Source organism: Amblyomma mixtum, chromosome 1 (assembly GCF_055824585.1).
Source record: "Amblyomma mixtum isolate Tamu chromosome 1, ASM5582458v1, whole genome shotgun sequence".
NCBI lineage: Eukaryota > Metazoa > Arthropoda > Arachnida > Ixodida > Ixodidae > Amblyomma > Amblyomma mixtum.
In genome coordinates this window covers 11740652-11762947 of record NC_143012.1, presented here as the reverse complement: position 1 = coordinate 11762947, position 22296 = coordinate 11740652, and the positions used below count along the sequence as shown (strand labels likewise).

The 22296-nt window shown below is 49.7% G+C and overlaps 2 protein-coding genes across 2 annotated transcripts in view; both read right to left on the bottom strand.

The window, feature by feature from the left end:
- Positions 1–2744: 2744 nt before the first annotated feature.
- The window catches only part of LOC149365464 (uncharacterized), a 43503-nt gene continuing 23951 nt past the window's right edge, over positions 2745–22296 (bottom strand). Inside the window, exons 17-21 of the mRNA XM_089585188.1 lie at positions 17705–17817; positions 14281–14518; positions 8239–8574; positions 7111–7358; positions 2745–3553 (exon numbers count right to left, since the gene is read on the bottom strand). Coding sequence (XP_089441314.1) covers positions 3283–3553; positions 7111–7358; positions 8239–8574; positions 14281–14518; positions 17705–17817 — 1206 coding nt within the window. The 3' untranslated portion in view covers positions 2745–3282. The remainder of the gene's footprint in view (positions 3554–7110; positions 7359–8238; positions 8575–14280; positions 14519–17704; positions 17818–22296) is intronic.
- Positions 9221–13537, bottom strand: LOC149365465 (uncharacterized). The gene is made up of 4 exons (XM_089542754.1): positions 11886–13537; positions 10674–10778; positions 10122–10207; positions 9221–9918 (listed from the first exon to the last, which is right to left on the bottom strand). Exons 1-4 carry the CDS (start codon positions 13272–13274, stop codon positions 9396–9398), a joined length of 2103 nt encoding a protein of 700 aa, XP_089398880.1. The 5' UTR covers positions 13275–13537; the 3' UTR covers positions 9221–9395.

The window sequence follows — 22296 nt, the reverse complement described above, 5'->3', positions numbered from 1 at the left end:
TGGTAGCTTTCTAGCTAGAAAGCTGCTGGTCATCATAAAGTTCTAGAAAGCTTCTGTCACACATTTACCCATTTTGGCGGGTTAGAAAAGTCGCATGTGAAAAGCTACCGCGGGCCACTATTTCAATCCGTATCCCGCAGATAGAGGACAGGGAGCTCTTGCGACCAGAGGAAGCTTTTTGGACGTAAGGTGCTTATGTGCTTCTTATTCCCCTCACGAAGATTCCCGTCAGTTTTATACATGTCATTCTTATGCACCGTATAAAACTGCTCTTTGGTTGGCGTGAGCCGGCTAAAAGAACTCGAGAAACGGGTGATACACTGCCGTAATATCGTAAGTCGATCCAACAGCATTGCGGGTATCGCTATTAAGTTCATTACCTTTTGACCCTCAAATGCTGCTCTGGTTGCGAGGGACTCCATAAAACTGTTAAATGTTCGCCGTCCTAATAGTTGTTTGTTTCTGTGGAATCAGTGCGTTAGCCGGAACATCGCCCGATCCAAGCGTAACTGTGACGGCTGCTCACCTGCGCTGCATCAGTGCAATACTCATTGGTTTCATCATAACACCCTCCCTTCATTAGCGTTATTCATTTCGTCTTGAGGTTTGAGCTGCAAATGTACAGACCCTAAATGGCTACCATGCAACAGACGCACTGAGTAGCGTGAGAGCCAGTCATTTCTCCAGTTTCAGTGTTTAATACACCATTTTCACTGTTCGCAAGAGTTTACACTTGTTTTCCGAAATGTTATTTCTTCATCATAGTTTTGTTCTCACCACAGCGGATCAAAAGGCGCTAGCACTTTCAGTGCGTTCATGTAAATGACTGCATAATTCGGAGCCACCACCTTTCCAAGCATTTTTCGTGCAATACACAAGAGACGAATTACATGACGAACGAATGAAACCAGAAGTCTTGAATCGTATGCAGTAGGTTTCACTTAGCAGCAAGCGATGGCTATTTCGCAAGGTCCTCGAAAGCAGCCCAGGAATACTGAAGAGTGATGAAGCACTGCTTGTAAATAAGGTGATTTCATTAAATGGTTGATGGTGAAATGCATCGCTGTGTACTGTTTACTGTGGTCTTGTGCTACGCACACAAGGTTTTGAATGGCAAACTCTGACGTCTTGGGGAAGACGCCAAATTGGTTACCGGGCTCGTAGCGCAGTTGCCTGTCAGTTCATAAATTATAGTGAAAACAGTGCGAGAACAATGCGAGATAGTTAGGTGGGCGGATGAAATTAAGACGTTTGCGGGGATATGGCGAACGCAGTTGGCAGAGAACCGGGTTAATTGGAGAGGCATGGGAGATGCCTTTGTCCTGCGGAGGGCGCAGTCAGGCTGTTTATGACGATGATAATGATAAATAAGATGTGCTTGAATTCATAAACGAAAACTGGTAGGCCAATTTTCTTTTATGAGGTAAAACTGGTGAAAACTGGTAGTGTCCTCTGCTGCGTGAATAAGTGTATTATATGGCACAGTTAGGTGTTCATGGCGAGAGAATGTAGTGAGTGAGTATTAACTTTACTGTGTTTCCGGCAGTATTTAGCGTGACAGGACCTATGTCTTCCACGTGGAGACGTCGAGATTGTCTCATCGCCGCTTCGAGGGCCTGCTGGATGGCCCAGAGTTGGTCGTTGAGGCTGGAGCTGCGCACAGCGGCGGGCCACCTCGACGAGAGGGTTTCAGGGTTAACACCGGCTAGTTTTAAAGCGAAAGCTTTACTACTTGCACTTTCAAGCCTTTGCCGTGACGCGGCGGTGCCACCATTGACCTTTCGCATGACCTCTGTGTGACGTCACGCCGAAGAGCTGGTCGACCATCTCGCGCCGTCTGCGAGTAGTGGCGGTGTCACCACCGGCGGCCTTAGATTAGATTGGATTAGATTAAATTAGTGGATTAGATTGGATTAGATTAGATTAGATCAGATTACCCTGGATTGGATTGGATTGGATTGTATAACCGATGCATCACCGCAAGTCTAACCACAAGCACCACCACAAGCTACACTACCAGCTGAACCATGGCGTAGGTACGATCTGCTTTCGCAATTACCGGGCTTAACCAAGCTAAGCCGCAGCGAATTTTTTAATTACACTCCTAGAGAATGTTTACAAGCGTTGAAGTGCGGGCTAGTCGGTTGCACTAGCTTTAGAAAGGAAGCGGTTAGAAAGGAATTCTTCGATCCACAATAAGACGTTAGGATGCAGTTTTAGCATGGTTAGTTTTAGTAGTAAACGCCTGTGGGGAACTTTATCAAATGCGTTAGCAAAGTCCAGAAAAGTAGCGTCAGTTTGTAAATTTAGATCGAGGTGCAGCAGCAGCAGTGTTTTGTTTCTAAAGAGCATAACGTAGCCTTTACAGCACCCTTAAAGACCGAAAGTTGTCAAAACGTGAGGGTGATGGCTCACCTTACTCTACGCAGAATCGGAGCTAAAGGGCTGCCATAAGTACTTCGTTACGCGGCTCAGAAACAAACCACCTGTGCCGGGTTACTTTTGGCAAGTACTGTATACGTGTACGCCTGCCGACAATACGCCTGCCGAGAAAAGTAGGTTTCAAGTAGACAATGAAAACACCGCAAAGACACAGCCTAACTGAGCCATCTGTCCATGAAAGCATGGAGATGGTTGAAATTATCGAGTAAGAACTAAGGCGCTGCTTAAAAAAAAAAAAAAAACACTTTATTTTATCAGCCAGTCCCAGAGATGGTGTGATTCCGGCAGTCTTGCACACAAAGTATCTCACACTACGTCATACCGGCACAGAGTTCATGGCTAACAATCAGCAAGAGTGTACGCCTTGACTGTAGAGCTGTTTCAGGGCTTACAAGAGTGTGGCCGTAGAGCCCTGGGCCGCTCCAGCCCGCCATAGCGCGGCCACTTTGCACTTTGGTGCGTTAATTTCCGATGCCGCACTTGCTTAGTAAAGTCAGAACATCGCGTAGCTTAAAAAAAATGAATGTCCAAAGTTCACAAGGTGTGTGTGCCCCGTTTCCGAGTAAAGGTAATAATATGCGATACCAGTAAAAAAACCAAACAAAGAAAAATACACCCAAAGAACTCAGATTGAGCTAGCGTGTCTCGAGGTCATGTATAAAAACAATAGTAAAAATATATACAATTCCTTATAGCGTAAAATATCGCCGCAGGTGTCAGGTGTGTGTACTGGTCTTGGTAAAAAAATAGTAATTGTACTGTTACTGCTGTTTTGGGGAATGGCTGCAGGGCTACTATGCTTGTCTACCACCCCTGTCGTGTCCCGGTGACCGCTTTCTTCTACGACTCCGACTCCTCCGAAATCTCCCGCCTGAGCACTAGCAAGAGCACCTGGCGGAAAGTCGGGCAGACGACGATCTCCTTGAGGCGCTCCAGCGCCCAGCGGCTCCCGGTGACCATAAGCTGCAGGAACCACTCGTCCATGCGGTCCGTCTTGAGGATGCATTGTATGTCCTGTACGCCGGACCACTCGATCATGACCGTCATGAAGATGTCCTCGTAGCGACGCAGGATTAGGAAGAATTCTTCGTCTTCCCGGTCGATGTAAATCCTGGGGAGGACAGCCAATAGGACAGCGGAAGATAATTCAGGGTGTTTCGTGTACTGCGATGAATAGTTACCAAGGCATCGCGCGCAGGGGTCCTTTAGAAAAACTGTACAGTCGCCTTGGATTTGCAAAACATTCAGTGGCTGTTTTTATTTAATTCCTCAATAAATCAAGACTGAGAGGCGTATCCTCATTTCATTGTATTTCTCCAAGCATGCCGATTATGTCCACACTTAAAACATGGCAATCACACAATCTGTAAACTGTTATTCCTGGCGCAGTTAACAATTCCTTAGAAATCATCTCAAGAACTGCCTGAAAGTATGGCACTGAAGACTATAATATGCAGGGTGTCAAGGCTAACTTCAGCGAAGGTTTAAAGATAAAATATTTGAAGTAGGCCATGAAAACCACTTACACCTGCCAACCGGCTTGCCCATCATAGGCAATTTTTTATTTTGAATTTATAGTTAGCAATTAAGATAATTTTTCTAAAGGCGTAAATATTGACTTTAGAAAGCAAATGTGAATAGCAAAGTCGGAGAGCACCTTTAGAAACCTACATTCGATTCATTTAAGATAAAGAAAGCCTCAGGTGTATCTTTCGTCCGAGCTCCAAAGAAAGTCCGCGAAATACAAAAAAAAATCACGTGACTGGTGCGTTCGTGCGCCACGATTGTGCGGCTCTCAATCCTGGCTTGAGTGAACGAAATCAGCTACTGGCAAGGCGTGACGACCACATTGCTCCGGCAGGCCGATATTTCGATGGTGGTTGCGGCGAAACTTGTGCCGTCACGCCTGCAGCCTGGCTTGCGCGGGCGTCGCAACCACCGTCGACATATCGGCCTGCCGGAGTAGTGGGGTCATCTCGCCATACCAGCAGCTGATTTTGTTCACTCAAGCCAGGATTGAGAGCAGCACAATCGTGGCGCAAGAATGCGCTAGTCACCTGATTTTTTGTATTTCGCGGACTTTCTTTGGAGCTCGGAAAAAAGATACACGTGAGGCTTTCTTTATCGCAAATAATTAGAATGGGGGTTTCTGAAGGTGCTCTCCAACTTTGCTATTCACACCTCCCGTATAAAGTCAATATTTACGCATTTAGAAAAATTATCTTAATTACTCTTTAATTAACAGCAATACAAAAAATCGCCTAGATGCGCAAGCCGTCTGGTAGCTGTATGTAAATTGTGTCCCTGGCCTACCTCAATTACGTTATTTTTTAACCCTTGGCTAAAGTTAGCCTGGACACCGTGTATATGAGATGAACATCGCCGATTACTGCAGCGTCTGATGATGTGCGGTGTAACCGCAGCCTCCTTGTGCTCTGCGCGAAGCATGCAGCGGTGTACACGGGGAAATGTTCACGTAGACTCATGGACGTCTTCTCTGTGGTTTGATGCTCCACGTTAATGCTGTATAGAACAATGACCAATGCTAACGTAACCCCGCAACAAAGGCGACGCGAATGTTCAACAATCATTTCTGGGGTTGACTTCAATAGGAAGAAAGAGCATCACTGGTGGAATTTACTGGTGGAATCATCACCGGTGGAATCGTTGTCATCCTGTTAACACTTGCCCCCCATGAATATTGTACCCGCCCCTTATGTAATGCCCCTCACTGGGCCTTTAAGGAAAATAAATGAAGTGAAATGAAATGAAATGAAATTTCTTAGCGGTACCTTCGCTCAAAACAGTCATCGATTCCTCTTCTGCGGCCTGTAAATCCTTTGTAGCTATTTTCTGCGTATTTCGATTGCTTTGTCCTTTAAAGAGGTGCAGACAAAGTTTCTGGGTGTCCGTTTCTTTGCCTAGAAAGAGGCTCACGGGCCTAGTTATCATGAAAGTGAGCTGGAAACACCAGTGCACCGGGTGAATTATTATTTACAAACAATTTTGTAAAGGCAGTTTCAGTCTTGGTGCCAGCTCGGATGTACATTTCGACCTCAGGGTCGACAGGCCAACCTGGACTTCACATTAACGCTTGGGCTGGCGCTCATTGAGTGCCTGGGCAATTAGTGAGCGCCAGACCAAATGGCCATCAGTGACCGCATTCCCGGACCTCATTCCCGATGACGTTGACGACGCCGGCAAGCACCAGGCACTGGTTATTCACTGGTAAGTTCGGTGATATCACAATATTTCAGTCAAATGCACCTTGACGTCACTGGATGCCGGTAAGTATGTTCCACTCAACGCCTGCGACTGAAACTTGGTGGAAGGCATCTCCTTACGTCCATAAAACAAAAAATGGCTGAGGCTTAGCTAAGGTTAAGCCTAGTCAGATGCGAAGCATATTGATGGCTAGGCTTGGTAATACATGGCTTTCCTTGGTTGAATACTTGGTCATTTTAATACAACCACTAGAAGTGCAGCAAGGATTGCCGTGGCAGCTATATACGGGATCATCGGTGAATTCAATGCAGAGTGTACAACCGCTGCCCCAGCACCGGCTACAACAGCATTCTTGGCACCCATGGAAAGTACATTGGAAACACCCTTAGTTATTCCACCACCGCCACCATTCCCTATAGGCTGTATTGATGTACCCCCAGCAGCAGCAGGCAGCGCCTCTGATGTGGAGCCTCCACCGCCGCGGCCGACCGCGCGAGCCGGCAGCCCATCTCTCCTCTGCTGTGACGTCATGTTGTCACGTGGTGTCACGTGGTCACGCTAAAGGTCAATGGTAGCTCCATCGCCGCGCTCGACGGGCTGTAGTGTAGCTCTAGTAATATGCTTCGCATAATATTTGTTGGCGCTCAGAATTGTGTGGTCAAATGTTTAGGGGAATCCTCCAAGGTACATTAGATTTGTACCCCGCCGAGGTGGCTAAGTGGTTACGGCGCTCGGCTGCTGACCCGAAAGACGCGGGTTCGATCCCGGCCGCGGCGGCTGAATTTCGATGAAGGCGAAATTCTAGAGGCCCGTGTGCTGTGCGATGTCAGTGCACGTTAAAGAACCTCAAGTGGTCGAAATTTCCGGGGCCCTTCACTACGGCGTCCCTCATAGACATACTTTCTTCGGGACGTTAAACCCCAATAAACCACTAAACCAACCATTAGATTTGTAATAAGGGAGTAATTACTCTTTGGCCTCCAGGATGGATTTTTTGTTACCTACGAAGTTACTGAGCAACCTGTATAGCTTTCCTTTGTTGCTGTATGGCTGCGCTTGAGTGGCTGCCAATTAGTAATTGCTCCCTTATTATAAATTGACTCTACCTTGGGTGATTCCCCTAAACATTTTACCGACACTGTTCCCATTTCGAGTTATTAATCAATTCGCTTACTCCTTTCCATAAGCTTGCCGTCCCGGTTAGCTCAGTTGGTAGAGCGACTGTTCCGGTGAAGCGCTGGTCCCGGGTTCGAACCCCGGACCAGGACGAATTTTTCTTCAACTACGAAGTTTCCGACAAAGCTGTACAGCTTTTCTTTGTAGCCGTATGGCTGCGCTTAGGTGCATGCCAGTGAGTAATTACTCCTTTATTACGAACCTCTTAAAAATTCGCTTCGTTCAACGAGACGCGTCCTTCTGGTTTCAAAGAAAGGTGTGAAATACCTGATCAGCTCGGTGGAGGGGCACACCTCGGGTGCCCTGCGCAGATAGGCCAAGTTGCCGGACATGGAGAGCCGGTTGAGCGTGATGAGGGCCAGGTGTCCCAGCCGGTAGCGGCGTCGGCACTCCAGGGAGATGAGCTCTCCGTCGCTGCCGCCCTGGAAGATCTTGAGGCACCATGCGCACGCGAAGCGCAGGCACAGGACCACAAGCTTGTGCGGTGGCACGTCCCTCGAGAGGGAGCGCCACACCTGCGATATAAAGTGAACTGTGAACTTCCGCTGCGTGCCCTCGCACTCTGAGAATGACACACGCACTAAGTACATTTATCTATGAATACGTTTCTTCTATATAGTGCGGTGACATTAGCGTACTGTGTTACCGCACGAAATCGCCCTCACTTCACGCCGGGAGTATGTAAAAGATCTTGCAAGTGCTTACAAATACCGCCTCTACATTCTTAAGCTCTCGAAACTTTCACAACGTAAACCTTAATCCCCGTTAAGCGCCCGATCGTGCGCATTTCCTGATTGCCCAAAACGAAACCAAACATAAGGCAGGAGAAACCGTCGAGGTGGCAAGACACTTCGTTATTATTAAGTTATGATAGCAATGTCGTAACCGTACCAGCCGGTTGCCTGCTGCAGGTAAGCAAGCAGGTGCGATTGCTTTACCGTTGGCCAAGCAAGATTATCCGGCACATGCGTTAGTACGTTTGTGCTACGTTAAAACTTTATATTTGTACCGCACAATCAGCACAAACTGAAGCTTATGTCGAGTGACAAGATCACCTTCATCCCGGTAGACTGTCGAAACAGCTGTGACATGAAACACGAGAAAAAATGCCGGCACTTCTACAGCATCCCATACAGCAGTGCAAGGCGCTTCGTTTCAAAGCTGCCGCATGTAGCTGTACATGTTTCTGTATAACAAAACATACTGATTTTTGTTAGAGCAAGCGAGCCATATTATTTCTTCTGTCCCGCTTGTTTCGGGCGTTGGGTGGCGAAGAACGCAAGCCAGTGAACAGCGATGCTGAAAAGATCCTCAGTGTGTAAAAGAGCCCAACCCTTTCAGATTGTGTTGCCCAGGATCTCCACCCCACGCAGCTCTTATGCTGACCCCACCCACCTTGACGCAGGCTTCGCGCATTATGTTCTTGTAGAGGTCCAACTCCTCCGAGTCCTTGACGAAGAGGAACTCGCAGCTGGAGTCGATCCAGTCGTACACGAGCCTGAGCAGGTTGGTCAGCACCGTGTCAGCACCGTGCCGCGTGTCGTCCTGGTCGCCGCCACCAGGGTGCGGCCTGCCCAGCAGCAGCGCACCGAGTCGCTGGCTGAAGCTGTTGCGCGACGCAGGCCCGGGGACGCAGGAGGACGTGTTGACCACGATGCGCATAAGCACATCGGACACCACCCAGGGGAAGCTCTGGATGCCACCTTCCGAGGACTGAAGATCGTACGTCACCTGTGTCCCGACCCCACATGATACTTCAACGAATTACCCTGCACAAGGCGTTAGCCTTAACGTAGTCGCCGTAAGGTGTAAAGCTATCCTACGGCTACCATCGAACGAAAAACGCTAACGCTAGAGCATGGCCCTTCGTTAAAACATACGTCATGGTGAAATGTCTTCAGAAGATGGAAGAATGGTCCCAGTAGTAGTTTTTATTGAAAAATGTCTTTCCGTAATGGCCACAACCAAGAAGCATTACTAAGCACCAAATACACATAACACCGCCGGCTCGAAGTATTCCTTCTCGTTATTTGTCGTATCCTTTCTGTCGGAGACCCGGAGGAGGGGTTGGAAAGGCTGATTAGTTCAGCTCGGTACTACCCACCGAGCTTCCGCCATGACCGCAGTAATCGCCTATTTCTTAACAGTCGTCGCCGTCGAATGTGTTAGTGGTCCGGCGGAATACCGCAAGAATGTCATTCAGGCTATGCCAGGTAGCTTGCGTAACGTCGGCGGGAGACTGCTGTCGCTCATATGATGTCTTATATGCTTTCTTGGTCGCCACGATGCTACCTTGAGAATGAATCTCTATACGACTAGTCAGCATGGCTTAGCAAGTGTTTCGTCTCGTTGTCCAGTGAAGTGACGCATGCCAGTGTGAAGGGAACAATGCCGTGCTGTTTATTCAGCGAGCATATTTAAAGAGAAATAGTGGCAAGGGGGTTAAGAAAGAGGGGACACAATATCAAGTCAGGGCGAGGGCACAGCGCTATCTTGCGCACGCAGGTTGCGATACGATACATCCTCCTCCGTCACAGTTTTTCGCAGCACATTTAACGCTGGTGGCTGATTTGCTTGAAGTTCTCGTCGTAATGAAGGCGGTCAAGCGGCTTTCTCACACGTGCGGACCGGCGGGGTTGCTGGGGCGCCGGACTGGTGTCTCTGGACGGCATAACCGGAGCCGCTGGTGCCGGTGGTAGGGTTGACGACTCTTCCCGGGCTAAAATGCTGTCATCGCTAGATTCATCGCTGTCTGAGGCCTCAGTGTCAAACTTCTCCTTTGTTGCCAGTAAATGTTGTCGATTGCGCCGCAACATCTTGCCATCATTGGTTTGCACGTAGTAGGAGCGAGGAGCTGCCGCTGCAGTTACCTTGGCCTTGCGATCCCACGTTGTCCCCTTAATGCGCACGACGTCGTCTTTTTGAAGTGGGGCCAGGCATCGGGTGGCGTGACTCGCCTGCTCATGTTTCTTGACCCGTGTAACAGCCTGACGTCGAAAGTCTGGCAAATTCGTGCGCAGGGTCCTCCCTTGGAGCAGTTCGCCGGGCGACCGGCCGTCTTCCAATGGGCTTGATCTGTAATTGAGCATACCAAGCCAAAAGTTTTCATTCGCCTCTGTGGTTTTCTTGAGGATACGCTTTACTACTTGCACTCCCTTTTCGGCCAGCCCATTGGACCGAGGAAACATCGGGCTTGACGTAACATGTTTGAAGTCGTACAGCTCAGCGAAAAGAGCGAACTCATGGCTGGAGAACTGTGGGCCATTATCTGTGCATACCTCCATCGGGATTCCGAATCGTGAAAACATGGCCCCAAGTTTTTCGATGACGCCGGATGCCGTTTGGTCGCAGAGCTCCTCGACATCTGGAAAATTCGACATGGCATCGTAAGCAATGAGGTAGTATTTTCCGCCATATTGAAATATGTCGACACCAACGCGGTACCAGGCTTGGGTTGGAGTGGCGCGGAGCATCAGTGGCTCTGATGGTTGGTTATAAGCATACTTTCTGCAGGTTGAACAACCCTCAATCATCGATGCAACGTCACTGTTGATGTTTGGCCAGTACACCAGCTGCCTTGCCCTTGCTCTGCACTTCGCAATGCCAAGATGCCCAGCATGAATGAGTTTCAATGTCTCGGCCCGCATGCTTCGAGGTATAACGACCTTCGTTCCTTTAAACAGTATTCCACCCACTACTGAAAGTTCAGCAGCCACAGATTTGAGCGGACCTTCAACCGTGACCCCGTCTGCGAGGTTCTGCATCACCACTTTGAGATAGGTATCAGCTCCCGTCTCACGCGCAAGTAGTGCAGCTGTTCTGTCACTCACCAGTGCAGACAAAATGCTGATGGCATGGACTTCAACATCTTCTGTCTCCGAGTGGCTGATGTCAGCAGGACCCGCCGACCTTGAGAGCATGTCTGCCAACTGCATCTGTTTACCCGGAACAAATGTTAGAGCGTAATCATATTTCAACAGTCTCAGGAAAAACCGCTGCAATCTCGGCGGCATGTCTGCTATGGCCTTTTTTGATATATTTATTAGCGGCTGATGGTCACTTTCAAGCAAGACTGGGCGACCGTATGTGAAGTGGTCAAACTTCTCACAGCCAAATACGAGAGCCATCGCTTCTTTTTCGATCTGTGAATAGCGCTGTTCACACTCTGTCAGTGTTTTCGACGCGTAAGCGACTGGCCTCCAATTTACGCCGTGCCGCTGTAGCAGAGCTGAACCGATGCCGTTCTGTGACGCGTCTGACGTCACTTTTGTTTCTTTCTGTGGGTCAAAAATTGCGAGTAATGGTGCCTTGGTGAGCGCGTCGCATATATCTTTCCACTCTCTCTCGTGATTGGCCGTCCATTCGAATAAAACATTTTTCTTTAGAAGAGAGCGGAGAATTGGCGTTCGCAGAGCTAGGGATGGCAAGTACTTGCTGAAGTAATTTACCACCCCGAGCAACCTGTGTACTGCCTGTTTGTTTTGTGGTTTTGGCATGTTCCTTACGCTTTCGACCAGGGCCGGACTAGGGCTTATTCCTTCGCTGCTGATCACGTCGCCTAAAAATGCTATTTTTTCGGCGCCAAACTCGCATTTTGCAACATTGAATGTCAGGCCTGCAGCTTCAGCTGCTTTTAGTGCACATCTTAGTCGTTCATCGTGCTCTTCTCTGGTAGTGCCCCAAATGAGAACGTCATCCACGTACACCCGTACTCCAGGAACACCGTCAAAGACTTCATTCAGCGCCTTTTGAAACACCTCGCTGGCGGACGCGAGCCCGAAAGGAAGCCGGAGAAAGCAGTACCGGCCGAAGGGCGTTGCGAACGTACAAAGTTTCGACGACCGCTCCTCAAGCGGGATCTGGTGAAAGCCCGCATTTGCGTCTAGACGAGAAAAGAACTTAGCTCCCGCTAACTCCGCCTCGATATCTTCCCGACGCGGCATCTGGTAGTGCTCTCTTTTCAGGCTGTCGTTGATCCTTCTCGGATCCATGCACACCCTCATTTTTCCGTCTTTCTTGCGTGTAATGACTAGTGGGCTTACCCAGTCGGTTGGGTCGCTGACCTTTCTGATGATTCCTTCTTTCTCCATTCGCTGTAGCTCAGTACGCAATGGCTCCTGTAAGGCAATGGGCACCCTCCGAGCAGCTTGAACGACGGGCACAGCGTCCTTGCGCAGCAGTATCCTGTATTCACGTTGTAAGCACCCAGTTCCTTGAAAGAGCCCAGGGTACTCCCTAGCCACTTCATGAGAAGAGGTCGAGGTGACGGTGTCCACTGTGCGGCGAAGTAGACCTAGCAGCTCGCTGGCTTGAAGTCCCAAGATGGCCTGGTGGTTTTTCTTGACTATGAAGAATTCAGTGCAAATTTTTCGTTCACCTACTTGCACCGGCGCTGAGCACGTGCCGCAGTGTTTGATGATACCACCTCCGTACGGCCGCAGAACGGCACCACTGGGCTTCAGTGCACCTGCATTTAACGTCCGAAAGAGTGACATAGGTACAAGATTCGCCTGGGAGCCAGTGTCGACCTTGAACGTCACCTCCTTGCCGCCAAATTTGGCCTTCACACACCAGTCGCGGTTGCTTATGACACTGCCAATGGCTATGTCCAGAACGTCAAAATCGTCACCTTCGTGCTGTACTTCTTGAACGTGGGCATTCGCTCTGCAGCACGATGCGAAGTGGTTGGGCCTGCTGCACGAATAGCAAGTCTTGCCATAGGCAGGGCACTGTCGTGGGGCGTGAGTGCGGTCGCATCGACTGCACCTGGAAACTCGCCTCGAGAGCTGTTGTAGCTTCACTCCGGTTCTACTCGAAGAGACAGCGTTGATCTCGGACAGTTTCTTTGTTCGACTCCAGAACTCGTTCTGACGTGCTGATGTTTCTGCCGCCTTGCACAAATCTACGGCTTTTCCCAGAGTTAGCTTCTTTTCCCGCAGCATTTTTTCTCGCAGTTTTGGAGAGTTCGTGCCGAATACAATTTGGTCGCGAACCATATCGTCTGCACTTGTCCCAAAGTTGCAATTCATGGCCTGCTTTTTTAGGTCGCGAAGGAACTGTTCGAATGGCTCTGCTTCGCCTTGGATCCGTGAACGAAACACATACCGTTCGTGTACTTCGTTCTGTTGCTCGACGCAGTATTCCTCGAACTTCGCAATGACGGTGGCGTAGTCTTCTCTGTCTTCCCCGTCGGCAAACAAAAAATTATTGAACACTTCAATTGCATCCTCACCGGCCACGCTAAGGAAGAGTGCAGTTTTTGCTGCTTCTGATGCTGGCTTGCTGGCAGTGGTTTTTTCTGCTTCTGATGCTGGCTTGCTGGAACTGGACGTTGCTTGCAAAAAGAGTTCAAATTTCTGTTTGAACAACTTCCAACTTCGACCGCCGTCTCCTGTTAGACGCAGTGGTTCTGGCGGCCTTAGGCGCTCCATTTCTTGCTTCCAGCAGCACGCCGCCGGCAGCCGTTCCAGGTCCTAGGTGCAGGGGCGTTCCTTAGGCCGGGCCTTATCCCACTTCTGACACCATGTTTCGTCTCGTTGTCCAGTGAAGTGACGCATGCCAGTGTGAAGGGAACAATGCCGTGCTGTTTATTCAGCGAGCATATTTAAAGAGAAATAGTGGCAAGGGGGTTAAGAAAGAGGGGACACAATATCAAGTCAGGGCGAGGGCACAGCGCTATCTTGCGCACGCAGGTTGCGATACGATACAGCAAGTATGTCTATTGCACTGTGCTTCGAAGGGACACCACGACGGACGAGGGCGACCAGGGCTACATCCCCCCTCGCCCCTCCCCCCCCCCCCCCCCCCCCCCTCCTAAGAGCGCAATCTTTCAGTCTTCCACTGTAAAGGCTGAACACCAGCCATGCACGCACTTCCATTACTGCGAAGGGGAGGGGGGCGGGAAACGGCAGCAGGCTGCTCACACTAGAAAATAGTCAACCACAAGAATTAGTTCATTTGTAGTACAGGTGTATCGCCTCCCTTCTTGCACTGCAACGCCGCCCACAAGCTTAACACGAAAGCACGAGTGCGTGGCGTCGACTGACGACAGCGGCGACATGGCACCCGTTATACTCAGCCGCCGCAAACACACCATGGAGCATGGTCTTAAGACCAGGCGGCCACCGCTTCGCGGCGCTGGTGTGTCTTCCAAGCCACGCGCTTCTTTCGTGCTAAGTTTGCGGGCGCAGGTACTCTTTACTGCAGAGTGCGTTCGACCACGGCTAAACAAGAAAGTGAAGGACAAAGGAAATGACGCGAATACAACACTTAACGAAAGAATAAGGTGACAGCTTTTAGCGTTCTGTTCGTACTCCATATCTTTTTTCGGCTTGTTTGTTCGCACACCCAGCTTCCCTCAATATGCACGGACCACACCTCCACTGAATACTAGACTGGAAGCGCGGTACGCAGAAAAGAAAACGTACGACGCCTCACCTGGTACCACGCCGAGGCCTTGAGGTTCTCGCGAGCCTCGTCCAGCTGCTGAGAGAAGAACTCCTCACGCGTTCGGCGCACCACGTGCTCGACCTGGCTCTCGAGCACCATGGCCATGCCTGTAGGGTCGTTCTTCTCCTTCACGTACTTGCTGAGCTTGGTCACGGCCCCGGAGAGGGCCTCGCTCTCGCTTTCGATGCGGTACGACTTGAGCAGCGCCCGGATCTTCATCGCGTACCTGGCACAAAGGAAAAGGATGAGGTACTGTCACTGAACTGTGCAGGTGATGCAAGCAACGGCAAAGCAGGAGGTACTGTCACTGAACTGTGCAGGTGATGCAAGCAACGGCAAAGGAGGAGGTACTGTCCCTGAACTGTGCAGGTGGTGCAAGCACGGAAAAGGATGGGGTACTCTCACTGAACTGTGCAGGTGACGCAAGCAACGGAAAAGGATGAGGTACTGTCAAAGAACTCTGCAGGTGATGCAAGCAACGGGGAAGGCTGACGTACTCTCACTGAACTGTGCAGGTGATGCAAGCAACAGAAAAGGAGGAGGTCCTGTCCCTGAACTGTGCAGGTGGTGCAAGCAACGGAAAAGGATGAGGTACTGTCACTGAACTATGCAGGTGATGCAAGCAACGGGGAAGGCTGACGTACTCTCACTGAACTGTGCAGGTGATGCAAGCAACAGAAAAGCAGGAGGTACTGTCCCTGAACTGTGCAGGTGGTGCAAGCAACGGAAAAGGATGAGGTACTGTCACTGAACTCTGCAGGTGATGCAAGCAACGGGGAAGGCTGACGTACTCTCACTGAACTGTGCAGGTGATGCAAGCAACAGAAAAGGAGGAGGTACTGTCCCTGAACTGTGCAGGTGGTGCAAGCAACGGAAAAGGATGAGGTACTGTCACTGAACTATGCAGGTGATGCAAGCAACGGGGAAGGCTGACGTACTCTCACTGAACTGTGCAGGTGATGCAAGCAACAGAAAAGGAGGAGGTACTGTCCCTGAACTGTGCAGGTGGTGCAAGCAACGGAAAAGGATGGGGTACTGTCACTGAACTCTGCAGGTGATGCAAGCAACGGGGAAGGCTGACGTACTCTCACTGAACTGTGCAGGTGATGCAAGCAACAGAAAAGCAGGAGGTACTCTCCCTGAACTGTGCAGGTGATGCAAGCAACAGCAAAGGAGGAGGTACTGTCCCTGAACTGTGCAGGTGGTGCAAGCACGGAAAAGGATGGGGTACTCTCACTGAACTGTGCAGGTGACGCAAGCAACGGAAAAGGATGAGGTATTGTCAAAGAACTCTGCAGGTGATGCAAGCAACGGGGAAGGCTGACGTACTCTCACTGAACTGTGCAGGTGATGCAAGCAACAGAAAAGGAGGAGGTACTGTCCCTGAACTGTGCAGGTGGTGCAAGCAACGGAAAAGGATGAGGTACTGTCACTGAACTGTGCAGGTGATGCAAGCAACGGGGAAGGCTGACGTACTCTAACTGAACTGTGCAGGTGATGCAAGCAACAGAAAAGCAGGAGGTACTGTCCCTGAACTGTGCAGGTCGTGCAAGCAACGGAAAAGGATGAGGTACTGTCACTGAACTCTGCAGGTGATGCAAGCAACGGGGAAGGCTGACGTACTCTCACTGAACTGTGCAGGTGATGCAAGCAACAGAAAAGGAGGAGGTACTGTCCCTGAACTGTGCAGGTGGTGCAAGCAACGGAAAAGGATGAGGTACTGTCACTGAACTATGCAGGTGATGCAAGCAACGGGGAAGGCTGACGTACTCTCACTGAACTGTGCAGGTGATGCAAGCAACAGAAAAGCAGGAGGTACTCTCCCTGAACTGTGCAGGTGATGCAAGCAACGGCAAAGGAGGAGGTACTGTCCCTGAACTGTGCAGGTGGTGCAAGCACGGAAAAGGATGGGGTACTCTCACTGAACTGTGCAGGTGACGCAAGCAACGGAAAAGGATGAGGTACTGTCAAAGAACTCTGCAGGTGATGCAAGCAACGGGGAAGGCTGACGTACTCTCACTGAACTGTGCAGGTGATGCAAGCAACAGAAAAGGAGGAGGTACTGTCCCTGAACTGTGCAGGTGGTGCAAGCAACGGAAAAGGATGAGGTACTGTCACTGAACTATGCAGGTGATGCAAGCAACGGGGAAGGCTGACGTACTCTCACTGAACTGTGCAGGTGATGCAAGCAACAGAAAAGCAGGAGGTACTGTCCCTGAACTGTGCAGGTGGTGCAAGCAACGGAAAAGGATGAGGTACTGTCACTGAACTCTGCAGGTGATGCAAGCAACGGGGAAGGCTGACGTACTCTCACTGAACTGTGCAGGTGATGCAAGCAACAGAAAAGGAGGAGGTACTGTCCCTGAACTGTGCAGGTGGTGCAAGCAACGGAAAAGGATGAGGTACTGTCACTGAACTATGCAGGTGATGCAAGCAACGGGGAAGGCTGACGTACTCTCACTGAACTGTGCAGGTGATGCAAGCAACAGAAAAGCAGGAGGTACTCTCCCTGAACTGTGCAGGTGATGCAAGCAACGGCAAATGAGGAGGTACTGTCCCTGAACTGTGCAGGTGGTGCAAGCACGGAAAAGGATGGGGTACTCTCACTGAACTGTGCAGGTGACGCAAGCAACGGAAAAGGATGAGGTACTGTCAAAGAACTCTGCAGGTGATGCAAGCAACGGGGAAGGCTGACGTACTCTCACTGAACTGTGCAGGTGATGCAAGCAACAGAAAAGGAGGAGGTACTGTCGCTGAACTGTGCAGGTGATGCAAGCAACGGAAAAGGATGAGGTACTGTCACTGAACTATGCAGGTGATGCAAGCAACGGAAAAGGATGAGGTACTGTCACTGAACTATGCAGGTGATGCAAGCAACGGAAAAGGATGAGGTACTGTCACTGAACTATGCAGGTGATGCAAGCAGCGGAAAAAGATGAGGCACTGTCACTGCACTGTGCGGATGATGCAAGCAACGGAAAAGGATGAGGTACTCTCGCTGAACTGTGCAGGGTAATTTCACCTCGTGCTACTTTTATCCCTTACAGGCTTCGCTAGTTCTACTTAACACGGTCCCAAATCAAGAATCTTGTGCGTAGCTCGGAGTAACTCGGATAAGCGCGGGTTAGTTCGGAGGAGCGTCGCGCTAGCTGCCGCCGAGTGGGAAGAAGATGTGAAGATGAAGAGCGAGAAACGCACTTGCTGGCACATGCAGGTGCCAGAAAGAAGAGGCGAAGAATGAGAACATGCCTTCACACGTTCACTCGGTTTAAATACGTTAAAACCCTACAAATTTCTTGTGCCACTGTAGCTATAGATATTTGGCGTAAATAAGGTAAAGAGTGTAATATCTTTCAACTCCTATGGGGCAGCACACTTCGTCTACCGTAGTGTTCAGATATATAGTGCGTACCGCTTATAGGAGGTCATGGCTTCTGGCAGGAACTGTTCTCGTCCCTCGAGCAGCAGTCGGGGGTCCGGAAGGCTGTCTTCCACCACTTCAAGGCACTCGGTGCTCAGCTCAACCTGTTCACCGGAACCACACAAGGACGACAAAACAGGGTGTTGAGCACATTCAGCTCATCGTGAATACACAGTACAGATAGCATCCGTGAACGTACAATCGATGGCAAAAGTTAACTGGCCTCCTTTCATAGTTCCGAACCATGCCCCACTGCATTGCGGTGCCGTATGACAGTGACTTCCTGGTGTCGATACCGGCGTGGAGAAGGGGTCAGTTACTTTGGTCCGAAAGGCTGTCTTCCACCACTTCAATGCACTCGGTGCTCAGTTCAACCTGTTCACTGCAACCGCACAAGGACGACACAATAGGGTGTCGAAGAGTTCTACACATATCTATGCGGTAGCCAATGCAATCAGAACGTTAATAAGAAAGACAGTGGAGCACCGCAATGGGACATCCCACCAGTAGCGAAAGAGGAAGTAAAGAAAGCCTTGGGAGCAATGCAAAGGGGGAAAGGAGCGTGTGCGCATCGGGTAAAAACAGATTTGTTGAAGGACGGAGGAGAGATTGTGCTCGGAAAACTAGCCACCCTGTATACGCAACGCCTTGTGACCTCAAGCGTACCAGAAGCTTGGAAAAACGCCAACATTATCTTAATTCATAAGAAAGTAGACGTCAAGGACTTGACTTACAGACTGATCAGCTTACTGTCCGTTGCCGACAAGGTATTTACTAAGGTAATCGCTAACAGGGTCAGGACAACCTTAGACTTCAATCAACCACATTATCAGGCAGGCTTTCGTAAAGTATACTCGACAATAGACCATATTCACGCTATCAATCAGGTGATCTTCAATGAAATCAAGCCTTAATCTGCCATCCATAGCATCACGTCGCAAAATGTTTCGTATCTGCCTATTCCGTAAGATGTTTCATCATCCACACCTGCGCAGTGAATTAATCTCTTCCCCGCATCACCTATCATCAAGATTAGATCGTGCCTAGAAAGTCGGTGTCCCATTTTGCAGAACTAACGCTTTCAGTCGTTTTTACCTCGAACAGCAGCAGAGTGAAATCGCCTTCCCGCACCAACAGCAACCATCAAAGATTACCAGCGTTTCAAGAACGCCATAGCTAACATTGTATGATTGGACACATCTGAAACTATTTGATAATAGCCCCATTTCGTTTTTGTATTGTTATGTTTTGTTTTTTTCCTGTAACCGCTCCTCTCTCTAATGCCAATGGCCCGGGGGGTATATGAAATAAATAGAGAAACGTGCAGAATATAACTGACCCCCACATATAGCCTTAATTGATTACGAGAAAGCATTTAACTCAGTGGAAACCTCAGCTGTGTCATGCAGGCATTGCTGAATCAGTGTGTAGAAGAGTGTTATGTGAAATATTGGAAGATATCTATAATGGCTGCGCAGCTACCATAGACCTCCATAAAGTCAGCAATAAAATTCCAATAAGGATAGGTGTCAGGCAGGAGACATGATCTCGCCAATGCTATTCACAGCCTGTTTGCAGGATGTATTCCGGGGCCTGGAATGGAAGTTGTGGATAAGAGTTAATGGAGAATACCTAAGTAATCTGCGATTCGCTTATGACATTGCCTTGCTAATTCACTGAGGACATGAAGTGCAAAGCACGATCAGTGCGTTAGACAGGCAGAGCAGAACGATAGATCTGAAAAGTAACATGCAGAAGACCAAAGTAATGTTCAGCAGTTTCATAAGGGAACAGCAGTTCACAATTGGTAGCAAGGTGCTTGAAATGTTAAGGGAATGTCTATTTAGGACAGGCAGTGGCTGCTAATCCGGATGATGAGAGGGAAATAACTAGAAGAATAAGAAGGGCAGAGCGCATATTGCAGACTCTCTCAGGCCGTGAATGGCAGTTTACCAATGTTCCTCAAGAGAAAAGTATACAACAGCTGTATATTACCAGTACTCACTTATGGGGCACGAACGTGGAAGCTAGCAAAGAAGGTTCAGCTTAAGTTAAGGACAACGCAGCCAGCTATGGAAAGAAAAAAGATAGGTGTAACATTAAGAGGTAGGAAGCGGGCGGAGTGGGTGAGGGAACAAATGCGGGTTAATGATATCCTAGTTGAAATCAAGAGGAAGAAAGGGGCTTTAGCAGGGCATGTAATGCGAAATCAGTATAACCGCTGTTCCTTAAAGGGCCACTGCCCAGGGTCCGGACATTTTTGAAAAACAAGCCCACTGCATAGATGAGGCATCGAAGATAACCTCTGCAAAATACTAGAGCCATGCGCGCCCCGAAAAGCTGCGAAAATTCAAATCAAAGCCCGCTCGTTCTTTCCTTCAACAAAAACGGGCCCGGCCCACTACTCTGAACCCCGCTGACGTCATGGGGGGGCTACTTTCGCTAAAGGCACTCCATTGGTGCATCGTTCTGACTGACGGGAGAAGGTTGGGCGTAGCCTTGGCGACGCGTCGTCTGCACAACGCTTTCCGCAGCGCCTTCTGTTCTGGCTCATGCCTACAAACCCGCATGAAGGAACAAAAAAAAAACTGCGGAGGGAGCGTGCGGCGACAGCCTTGAACCCTTGCCATAAAAAGTAAAAAATAGTAAAACTGAGGGAGTTGGTTCGCCCCCCCCCCCCTCCCCCCGCCGTGATCACCTCACGAGACGCTCTGCGTACGCGCTCCCTTCTCAGATTTTTTTCTTCTATGCAAGCCCCCCAAAACAAGGTTTTAATTACTAGTGCAGCAGAGCCTTTCCCTCGCTCGCCCACTTGACCGCTCCGCACACACACCGCTTATCTTTCGTGCATCTTGCGTACGCCTTGACTCCAATGAATGACATATGCTTTGGAGCGGAGAAAAGACACAAACACACAGAACACAAACACGCATGGAGAAAAGCAAACGGGCGGTTGCCGGGTCCGCGCTTCGCCGTGTGTTTCGAACACAACCGACTTCCGCCCCTCCGCTCGTGAAACGGTGGGGAGGCCTAAAAGAAAATGAAAAGGTGGCTAGTTAACTGGGAATGACAAACAGATGTATGAAAGGATGCGCTCGCTAACAAGTCTGGGTGGTCGAGCCGATCGCGCCTCTCGATCGTTCAGTGTGCGGAGAAAATGCAAAAACCAAGAAAAGAATTCTATTGAAGGCGGGGCCATGACGTCGCCCTGTGACGCACTCCACAGACACCACGCCTCCGGCTTACACCGGAGAAAGAAGGGGTGATTTTGCCTTGCCGAGCCTACTCGACGAGGAGCGGGAGAGAAAAATTTCGAGGAGGGAATGGAAGGAGAGGAGGCTCGCTTAAAGTGAGGTAGAGAGTGTTTGGGACGATGGGGGGGGCAGGGGCCCTTTAAAGGGCCCCTGCCCACCCCATCGTCCACCGGCTCGACCACCTAGACTTGTTAGCGAGCGCATCCTTTCATACATCTGTTTGTCATTCCCAGTTAACGAGCCACCTTTTCATTTTCTTTTAGGCCTCCCCACCGTTTCACGAGCGGAGGGGCGGAAGTCGGTTGTGTTCGAAACACACGGCGAAGCGCGGACCCGGCAACCGCCCGTTTGCTTTTCTCCATGCGTGTTTGTGTTCTGTGTGTTTGTGTCTTTTCTCGGCTCCAAAGCATATGTCATTCATTGGAGTCAAGGCGTACGCAAGATGCACGAAAGATAAGCGGTGTGTGTGCGGAGCGGTCAAGTGGGCGAGCGAGGGAAAGGCTCTGCTGCACTAGTAATTAAAACCTTGTTTTGGGGGGCTTGCATAGAAGAAAAAAATCTGAGAAGGGAGCGCGTACGCAGAGCGTCTCTTGAGGTGATCACGGCGGGGGGAGGGGGGGGGGGGGCGAACCAACTCCCTCAGTTTTACTATTTTTTACTTTTTATTAGGGGTGTGCGAATATTCGAAATTTTCGAATATATTTCGAATATTATATTTTTAGTATTCGAATTCGATTCGAAATCCAAGTATTCGTGTTGTCTCGAATAACCGACACGACGCGAATATTCGTATCTAGCCGAATATTCATTGTGAGCACCGGCGTTCATTTCGATCCGCAAGCCCTATCGACAGATACATAACAACATGGCGGCTCCTACACGGAAGGAAAATTCTTTCTTCCTCCAAGGGCCATGCCGTAGCTGACTGCGCTGGTGAGCTTCTTTGTGGCTATACCTGCGAAGCTGGTATAGTCAGAGCTGTGCACGAAGTACCTCGCAATACGTGCCAGGTCAGTGCCAAGTGAGAGGGCAATTTCTGTGGCTGGAGGAGTCGTTTCAGCTAGAAGGGAACCACTTCTGCCTGACCATGTGGTGCAGCTGGTTTTCCTTCACGACAACCTTTTACAACCTCCCAACAACGCGCTTTTGTGCTGATGGCAAGCTAGCCTTAATCAATGCTGTGTACTAGCCATCTTCTCTGATATTTCCACTCTTCTAAGAATAATTTTCGAGACTTTGATACTTTTTGTGCAGCCACACACACCTTTTCTGTTCATTTAATCATCGATAGTTGAACTGTGATGTTCGTCGGTGCCCAAATAAATGTTT

What these genes read in the sequence shown, in the direction of transcription:
- LOC149365465 (XM_089542754.1), bottom strand. Translation starts at nt 13,274, where the DNA reads ATGGAGCGCCTAAGGCCGCCAGAACCACTGCGTCTAACAGGAGACGGC. An exon ending in TCAGCATTTTGTCTGCACTG is followed by an intron (nt 10,208 to 10,673) that starts GTGAGTGACAGA and finishes CGAATTTTCCAG; the next exon opens with ATGTCGAGGAGCTCTGCGAC. An exon ending in GATTCGGAATCCCGATGGAG is followed by an intron (nt 9,919 to 10,121) that starts GTATGCACAGAT and finishes GCTCAATTACAG; the next exon opens with ATCAAGCCCATTGGAAGACG.